Source organism: Babylonia areolata, chromosome 28 (assembly GCF_041734735.1).
Source record: "Babylonia areolata isolate BAREFJ2019XMU chromosome 28, ASM4173473v1, whole genome shotgun sequence".
Lineage (NCBI taxonomy): Eukaryota > Metazoa > Mollusca > Gastropoda > Neogastropoda > Buccinidae > Babylonia > Babylonia areolata.
Window position 1 is genome coordinate 14,395,828 of NC_134903.1, and position 10,000 is coordinate 14,405,827.

Here is a 10,000-nt window from a genome sequence, read left to right on the forward strand (position 1 = left end):
CGTGTTCCCGTCAATGATCCCGTAATCCCGTTAAAAATCCCGTATTCCCTGTCAGTGTTCGGTGGATTAGGAGTACGCGAACACAAAGATCCCGTAATACCGTTGAAGATTCAGCAATCCATATCAGTGTTCGGTTAATTATGGATTGATTTTTATTTGATATGGATATTCATATAGCGCCTATCCTCGGTCGGAGACCAAGTTCTAAGAGTTGTACAAAACACGTGGTCATTAATTCTGCACAACAGGCTTGCCTACCTGGGCAGAGACGACTGATGGCTGTCAGTGGACGTTCATCATTCGTATGACCGTTTTTACCCCCGCCATGCAGGCAGCCATACTCCGCTTTCGGAGGTGTGCATGCTGGGTATGTACTTGTTTCCATGACCCACCGAACGCTAACATGGATTACAGGATCTTTAACGCGCGTATTTGATCTTTTTTTGCTTGCGTATACACACGAAGGGGGTTCAGGCACTAAGCAGGTCTGCACATATGTTGACCTGGGAGATCGGAAAAAAAAATCTCCACCCTTTACCCACCAGGCGCCGTCACCGAGATTCGAACCCGGGAGCCTCAGATTGAAAGTCCAATGCTTAAACCATTCGGCTATTGCGCCCGTCAGATGCTCAGTTTGAATTTCCAGTCTTCTTCTTCTTCTTCTTCTGCGTTCTTGGGCTGCAACTCCCACGTTCACTCGTATGCACACAAGTGGGCTTTTACGTGTATGACCGTTTTTACCCCGCCATGTAGGCAGCCATACTCCGTTTTCGGGGGTGAATTTCCAGTCAAACTTGGGAGAAAGTGCGAGATCGGAATTCGAACCCAGACCCTCACAGACACTATGTTGGCATCTTAACCAATCTGCTACCTTCCTGTTTTGTGCTGATTCTGTGATTTCCACACTCGTGTATTTCATCTCTCTCTCTCTCTCTCTCTCTCTCTCTCTCTCTCTCTCTCTCTCTGTGTGTGTGTGTGTGTGTGTGTGTGTCTCTCTATCACACTCAAATCACACACACACACACACACACATACACACACACACACTCAATCACACACACACACACACACACACACACACACACACACACACTCAATCACACACATACACACACTCAATCACACACATACACACACACTCAATCACACACACACACACTCAATCACACACACACACACACACACACACACACACACACACACACACACTCAATCACACACATACACACACTCAATCACACACATACACACACACTCAATCACACACATACACACACACTCAATCACACACACACACACACACACACACACACACACACACACTCAATCACACACACACACACACACACACACACCACACCATACCACAAAAACAACTACTTTACACAAGCAACAACTACAGTGATCACCCTCCCTCAATCAGCACTTGACGTGAATGTTTGTTGTTGTTGTTGTTGTTGTTGTTGTTTTTGTTTCTTTGTTTTTTTGTCTTTCATCCTCTTGCATTTTTTTTTCTCCAGAATCCTCCTCCATACCCCACACGGCAGACCTACAATTCCAGCAGGCCGGATACTGGCACAGTTCCAGACTCTATCATGGAGACCACCCATCACCACCATCATCATCATCATCGTCGTCACCATCATCATCACCACCATCATCATCGTCGTCATCATCATCGTCACCACCACCATCATCAAACCTGTCAGCCTCGGTGAACGTCAACGGCAGCCGTGTCTTCTCTCAGACCAGAAGCTTGGGCCGTCTCCTTCCCAAGTCACCCCCACCCGGAAATGCCAGCAGCACAAGCAACTTGAACGTTACAGCACCGAGGATTTCCAAGCTCCCGTCGCTTGGGAACGGCGGCAGCAGCAGCAGCAGCAGCAACAGGAAGAGCAGTAGCATCCACAGCAGCAGCATCCACAGCAGCAGCAGCAGCAACAGCAACAACAGCAGCAGCAAAATTAAAAGCAAAATCAGCAGCACCCACATCAGCATCAACAGCAACAGCAGCAAGAAAAACACCAATTCAACGCTCAGTGTCACCAGCACTAGACTCAACGCCAGTACCACCGCTACCCCTGGGAAAACCACCAGCAAACCTGACCGTGCTGATAACGACACCAAAAATGGCGACAAAATTAGCGACATCTCCAGTCAAACACTTTCCAAAGGTGACGTCGCTTCCGTCATCAAATCGCAAGGGCTCAGAAACGGGGATGGTAAGGTGGACAAGGGAGGCAACGCTGCGAGAAAGAACAACACGACGACGACGACGACGACGACCACGACGACCGTCAAGGGAGACAACTCTGATAAACCCCCGGTGCTGTTGGCAGGAGTTCCCAAAAGAAAGAAAGGTGAGTGCCTGGCTTTGTCTTTGGTGTTTACAGCCCTGCCGACGTCATGGGACCATATGAATGAATGAATGAATGAATCAATGATATGGATATATATATATATATATATATATATATATATATATATATATATATATATACATATCTATGTTTGTGGTGCGGTGTAACTCTGTGTTTGTCTGTGAGAGAGAGAGAGAGAGAGAGAGAGAGAGAGAGGGAGAGAGTGAGTGTGTGTGTCCGTCCGTGTGTGTGTGCGTGCGTGCGTGCGTGCGTGCGTGCGTGTGTGTAATCATATATAGTATAAATATAAAATACATATATGTATATTCATCATCATTTCTCTCTCTCTCTCTCTCTCTCTCTCTCTCTCTCTCTCTCTGTCTCTCTCCCTCCCCCCTCTCTCCCTCCCTCTGTCTCTCTCTCTCTCTCTCTCTCTCTCTCTCTCTCTCTCCCCACCTCTCTCTCCCTCTCTCTCTCTTTCTCCCTCCCTCTCTCTGTCTCACTATCTCTCTCTCCACCACCACCCCTCTCTCTCTATATATATATATACACACAAGCACACGCACACACACACACACACACACACACACACACACACACACACACACACACACACACACACATATATATATATATATATATATATATATTTTTTTTTTTAATGTATGTATGTATATGTATGAACATACTAAAAACAAAAACAACCACGCCTACCCTCCCAACCCCACCCCCACCCCCCCCAACCAACCCCCCCCCCCCCAACCCTCAACCCCCAACCCCCACCCCCACCCCCACCCCCTTTCAACCCTCCTCCCAACCCACCAAACACCCCAACCTCCGCCACCTGTCCCCACCCCCTCTGTCAGTATTCTTGACGATAGGTATGGTGACCATCAAGCGAGAAAAGGCGGACTATTTCTTCACCACCCTGGCCTCACTTCTACAGCACAGCTCCCCAGATGAGCAGAGGGCCATGACTGTCGTCGTCATGGTGGCTGACCGCGTCCAGGAGCGGAATGAGGAGGTGCTGAAGCAGATCAAGGTCAGTGGCCGCTTGTTCCTACCTGTGCAGCCTCCTCTTTCTGGACTACTCAATGTGGAAGTGATGGCCTAGAGGTAACGCGTCCGCCGAAGAAGCGAAAGAATCTGAGCGCACTGGTTCGAATCACGGCTGCTTAGCAGCCGCCGATATTTTCTCCCCCTCCACTAAGACCTTGAGTGGTGGTCTGGACGTTAGTCATTCGGATGAGACGATAAACCGAGGTCCCGTGTGCTAGCATGTACTCAGCGCATGTAAAAGAACCCACGGCAACAAAAGGTTGTTCCTGGCAAAATTATGTAGAAAAATCCACTTCGATAGAAAAAGCAAATAAAACTGCACGCAGGAAATAATACAAAAAAGGGTGGCGCTGCAGTATAGCGACACGCTGTCCCTGGTGGGAGGGGGGGGGGGGGCAGCCCGAATTTCACACTGAGAAATCTATTGTGATAAAAAGAAATACAAATACAAATACAAACTCCATGTTGTCTGGTTCTGATTCATCCATTCAGTCCCTTCAGCACATACAAAAACTCTGGCTGCCCGACTTGTTCTCGTAAAGAAACGATCTGAGCACACCACTGCTTTTTTTTTTTTTTTTTTTTTTTTTTTTTTTTTTGCAAACATCGCCACAGAATAAAGTACAAGATCAGCACTCCATGTTATACATGTATTCACAAATCTGCCCCTTCCTATTTCTGTGTGGCTGCCTTCACCTCTACACCCCATTTCGCTTTTTTGCGATCGGCTTCGGACCCACACTGTTTACGCATACCCAGATTCAAACACTCCACTGTTGGACGCCGTTCTTTCTCTGTCAATAGACCGTGCTTGTGGAATGAACTTCCTCTTTCGCTTCGTCAGGTCCCCGCACACATGAATGAATGAACAAGCTGACGGATGAATGGATGAATGAATTAATGAACAAGTTGACAGATGAATGGATGAATGAATGAATGAATGAATGAACAAGCTGACGGATGAATGGATGAAGGAAGGAAGGAAGGAATTATCGGACGAGTGGATGGGTGGATTGATATGAATGAATCAAAGGATGGGTGGGTGGATTGATAAAAGAACCGAAAATGGAGGAATGGGTGACCGAACGAATGGATGAATGAACGCGCAGAGAGAGAGAAGAGAGGACTTGATAAATAGATGAATGAACGATTGAATGAATAGACGGATGAATGAAAACAAAACAAAAGAAAAATGATACGTAGGTTGGGAAAAAAATCCAAAGATTAACTGAAAAAAAGAAAAAAAAGAAAAAAAAAAAGAGTGATGTGTACAGCTGCACGAACCCAGCCATACATTTTGCTCGCCATGTAGAAACGAAGTTTTTGTTATGTTTTGTTGTTGTTGTTGTTGTTGTTGTTGTTTAGGGGGGATGGGTGAGGTAAGGGGGATAGGGGTAGGGGGGGGGGGGGGAGTCGAAAGGAAAAGCCATGTGCTGGAATGTAATGTCAACGTTTCCATCCAAGTCAGGTGGTCCTGTCGACGTTGATCGATATTTTGCTGCTGCTACTGGGTTTGGTTGGGTTTGTTTGTTTGTTTGTTTTGTTTTTTTGCTGGGGGTTTTTTGTTGTTTTTTTAATGTGTTGTAGAGAAATGTTAGGATGGAGTTTATCGATGTTGTAACCTTTTCCTGACTTTATCATGGCCTTCCGGGCCTGGATATGTCACTTAAAAACAAAACAAAAAACAAAAAAAAACACACCAAAAAACAAAGAAAGACAGAAAAAACAAACAAAACAAAAAAACAACTCTAAACGGCTGCCGAGCACACGACAAACACATCGACAGGTTGCCAAGATGACGGATGGTGATCCAGACATGTTTGCTTTCAAATCTAGCTGCCACACAACATGACAGACTGAATATGATGATGATGATGATGATGATAATGATAATGATGATAATGATGATGATGATAAGAAGAAGAATGAAGATCATGGTGGTGATGATGGTGGTGGTGGTGGTGGTGGTGGTGGTGGTGATAATGATATGATAACAACAACAATAACAACAACAACAACAACAACAATAATAATAATAATAATAATAATAATAATAATAATAATAATAATGATGATGATGATGATGATGATGATAATGACGATAATGATGATGATGGTTATAATAATAATAATAATAATAATAATGGTAGTAGTGGTGAAAATGAAACTACTACTACTACTACTACTACTACTACTACTACTACTACTACTAAGAAGGAGAAGAAGAAGAATGAAGATGATGGTGATGGTGGTGATAATGATAATAATAACAATAACAACAACGATAATAATAATAATAATAAAACGATGATGATGATAATGAGAAGAAGAAGAAGAAGAAGAAGAAAATTGCATTAACATGTCGCAAACTCCCCCAGAAAAGAACGGCCTCAAAGCACACACACACACACACACGCACGCGCGCAAACACACACACACACACACACACACACACACACACACACACACACACACACAGAGTAAACATTGACCCACAAGCACACACACTACATGAAGAATTCAATGGCGTGAAAGAGGGAGAGAGAGAGAGAGCAAGGGAGGAGAGAGGGAGAGAGGGGGGGAGGGGAAAGTGAGAGAGGGGGGAGAGGGAGAGAGAGGGAGAGAGAGAGAGGGGGAGGGGAAAGTGAGAGAGGGGGGAGAGAGAGAGGGAGGGAGAGAGAGAGAGGGGGAGGGGAAAGTGAGAGAGGGGGGAGAGAGAGAGGGAGGGAGAGAGAGAGGGGGGGGGGGGGGAGGGGAGAGAGAGAGAGGGAGAGAGAGAGGGAGAGAGAGAGAGAGAGAGGGGGAGGGGAGAGAGAGAGAGGGAGAGAGAGAGAGAGGGGGAGGGGAAAGTGAGAGAGGGGGGAGAGAGAGAGGGAGGGAGAGAGAGGGGGAGGGGAGAGAGAGAGAGGGAGAGAGAGAGAGAGAGAGAGAGAGAGAGGGGGAGGGGAAAGTGAGAGAGGGGGAGAGAGAGAGGGAGGGAGAGAGAGGGGGAGGGGAGAGAGAGAGGGGAGAGAGAGAGGGGGGAGGGGAAAGTGAGAGAGAGGGGGAGAGAGAGAGTGAGGGAGAGAGAGAGGGGGGGAGGAGAGGTGAGGGAGATGGATAGAGAGTGAGGGAGGGAGAGAGATGGAGAGAGGGAGGGAGACAGAGAGAGAGGGAGAGAGAGAGAGTACACTCCAATTCTCGAATCCTACCCCACACTTTGCTGGAAAATCTTCTCGCCGTAATGAGACCTTGAGTGGTGGTTTGACCGGGAAAATAATCAAACTGAACGTCTATTCTTAGGGATGAGAAGATAAACCGATGTCCCGTTTGCAGCAACCACACTTGGCACACTGATAAAAAAAAATAAAAAAAAAAACCCAAAGAACCCATAGCAACAATAGTGGTTGTCCACCGGCAAAATTCTGAAGAAGAAATTCCACTCTGATAGGTATATACTCGAGGCCTGACTAGGCGCGTTGGGTTACTCGATCTGCTAGCTGGTCAGGCATCGGCCTAGCAGGTGGGGTGTAGCGAATATGGATTTGCCCGAACGCAGTGACGCCTCCTTGAGAAACTGAAACTGAAAACTGGAAACTGGAAACTAAATCAGTCAGTTCACTCACTAGTGAAAAAAGTCCCCTTGCCGTTACACTGTGTGTGTGTGTCTGAATCAGTCAGTTTACTCATTGTTGAAAAGTGCACTTGCACTAAGCCTTGCCGTTACACTGTGTGTGTCTGAATCAGTCAGTTCACACACTGGTGAAAAGTCCACTTGCACTAAGCCTTGCCTTGCCGTTACACTGTGTGTGTCTGAATCAGTCAGTTTACTCACTGGTGAAAAGTCCACTTGCACTAAGCCTTGCCGTTACACTGTGTGTGTGTGTCTGAATCAGTCAGTTTACTCATTGTTGAAAAGTGCACTTGCACTAAGCCTTGCCGTTACACTGTGTGTGTGTGTGAATCAGTCAATTCACTCACTGGTGAAAAGTCCACTTGCACTAAGCCTTGCCGTTACACTGTGTGTGTCTGAATCAGTTTGCTCATTGGTGAAAAGTCCACTTGCACTAAGCCTTGCCGTTACACTGTGTGTGTCTGAATCAGTCAGTTTACTCATTGTTGAAAAGTCCACTTGCACTAAGCCTTGCCTTGCCGTTACACTGTGTGTGTGTCTGAATCAGTCAGTTTACTCACTGGTGAAAAGTCCACTTGCACTAAGTCTTGCCTTGCCGTTACACTGTGTGTGTCTGAATCAGTCAATTCACTCACTGGTGAAAAATCCACTTGCACTAAGCCTTGCCTTGCCGTTACACTGTGTGTGTGTCTGAATCAGTCAGTTTACTCACAGATTTAAAAGTCCACTTGCACTAAGCCTTGCCTTGCCGTTACACTGTGTGTGTCTGAATCAGACAGTTTACTCACTAGTGAAAAAGTCCCCTTGCACTAAGCCTTGCCGTTACACTGTGTGTGTCTGAATCAGTCAGTTTACTCACTGGTGAAAAGTCCACTTGCACTAAGTCTTGTCGTTACACTGTGTGTGTTTGAATCAGTCAATTCACTCACTGGTGAAAAGTCCACTTGCACTAAGCCTTGCCGTTACACTGTGTGTGTCTGAACCAGTCAATTTACTCATTGTTCAAAAGTCCACTTGCACTAAGTCTTGCCGTTACACTGTGTGTGTCTGAATCAGTCAGTTTACTCACTGGTGAAAAGTCCACTTGCACTAAGCCTTGCCTTGCCGTTACACTGTGTGTGTCTGAATCAGTCAGTTTACTCACTAGTGAAAAAGTCCCCTTGCACTAAGCCTTGCCGTTACACTGTGTGTGTCTGAACCAGTCAGTTCACTCATTGGTGAAAAGTCCACTTGCACTAAGCCTTGCCGTTACACTGTGTGTGTCTGAACCAGTCAGTTCACTCACTAGTGAAAAAGTCCCCTTGCACTAAGCCTTGCCGTTACACTGTGTGTGTCTGAATCAGTCAGTTTACTCACTGGTGAAAAGTCCACTTGCACTAAGCCTTGCCGTTACACTGTGTGTGTCTGAATCAGTCAGTTTACTCACTGGTGAAAAGTCCACTTGCACTAAGCCTTGCCGTTACACTGTGTGTGTGTGGCTGAATCAGTCAATTTACTCATTGTTGAAAAATCCACTTGCACTAAGCCTTGCCGTTACACTGTGTGTGTGTCTGAATCAGTCATTTTACTCATTGGTGAAAAGTTCACTTGCACTAAGCCTTGTCGTTACACTGTGTGTGTCTGAATCAGTTTACTCAATGGTGAAAAGTCCACTTGCACTAAGCCTTGCCGTTACACTGTGTGTGTCTGAATCAGTTTACTCAATGGTGAAAAGTCCACTTGCACTAAGCCTTGCCGTTACACTGTGTGTGTCTGAATCAGTCAGTTTACTCACTGGTGAAAAGTCCACTTGCACTAAGCCTTGCCTTGCCGTTACACTGTGTGTGTCTGAATCAGTCAGTTTACTCACTGGTGAAAAGTCCACTTGCACTAAGCCTTGCCGTTACACTGTGTGTGTCTGAATCAGTCAGTTTACTCACTGGTGAAAAGTCCACTTGCACTAAGCCTTGCCTTGCCGTTACACTGTGTGTGTGTCTGAATCAGCCAGTTTACTCACTGGTGAAAAGTCCACTTGCACTAAGCCTTGCCGTTACACTGTGTGTGTGTCTGAATCAGCCAGTTTACTCACTGGTGAAAAGTCCACTTGCACTAAGCCTTGCCTTGCCGTTACACTGTGTGTGTCTGAATCAGTCAGTTTACTCACTGGTGAAAAGTCCACTTGCACTAAGCCTTGCCTTGCCGTTACACTGTGTGTGTGTCTGAATCAGTCAGTTTACTCACTGGTGAAAAGTCCACTTGCACTAAGCCTTGCCTTGCCGTTACACTGTGTGTGTCTGAATCAGTCAGTTTACTCACTGGTGAAAAGTCCACTTGCACTAAGCCTTGCCTTGCCGTTACACTGTGTGTGTCTGAATCAGTCAGTTCACTCACTGGTGAAAAGTCCACTTGCACTAAGCCTTGCCTTGCCGTTACACTGTGTGTGTCTGAATCAGTCAGTTCACTCACTAGTGAAAAAGTCCCCTTGCACTAAGCCTTGCCGTTACACTGTGTGTGTGTGGCTGAATCAGTCAATTTACTCATTGTTGAAAAGTCCACTTGCACTAAGCCTTGCCTTGCCGTTGCACTGTGTGTGTCTGAATCAGTCAATTCACTCACTGGTGAAAAGTCCACTTGCACTAAGCCTTGTCGTTACACTGTGTGTGTCTGAATCAGTCAGTTTACTCACTGGTGAAAAGTCCACTTGCACTAAGCCTTGCCGTTACACTGTGTGTGTCTGAATCAGTTTACTCACTGGTGAAAAGTCCCCTTGCACTAAGCCTTGCCGTTACACTGTGTGTGTTTGAATCAGTCAGTTCACTCACTGGTGAAAAGTGCACTTGAACTAAGCCTTGCCGTTACACTGTGTGTGTCTGAATCAGTCAGTTCACTCACTGGTGAAAAGTGCACTTGAACTAAGCCTTGCCGTTACACTGTGTGTGTCTGAATCAGTCAGTTCACTCACTAGTGAAAAAGTCCCCTTGCACTAAGC

The 10,000-nt window shown here is 46.1% G+C and overlaps 1 protein-coding gene across 1 annotated transcript in view; it reads left to right on the forward strand.

Moving 5' to 3' along the window:
* Positions 1-3,243: 3,243 nt before the first annotated feature.
* The window catches only part of LOC143301989 (alpha-1,3-mannosyl-glycoprotein 4-beta-N-acetylglucosaminyltransferase C-like), a 15,736-nt gene continuing 8,979 nt past the window's right edge, over positions 3,244-10,000 (forward strand). The window contains exon 1 of the mRNA XM_076616472.1: positions 3,244-3,402. Coding sequence (XP_076472587.1) covers positions 3,244-3,402 — 159 coding nt within the window. The remainder of the gene's footprint in view (positions 3,403-10,000) is intronic.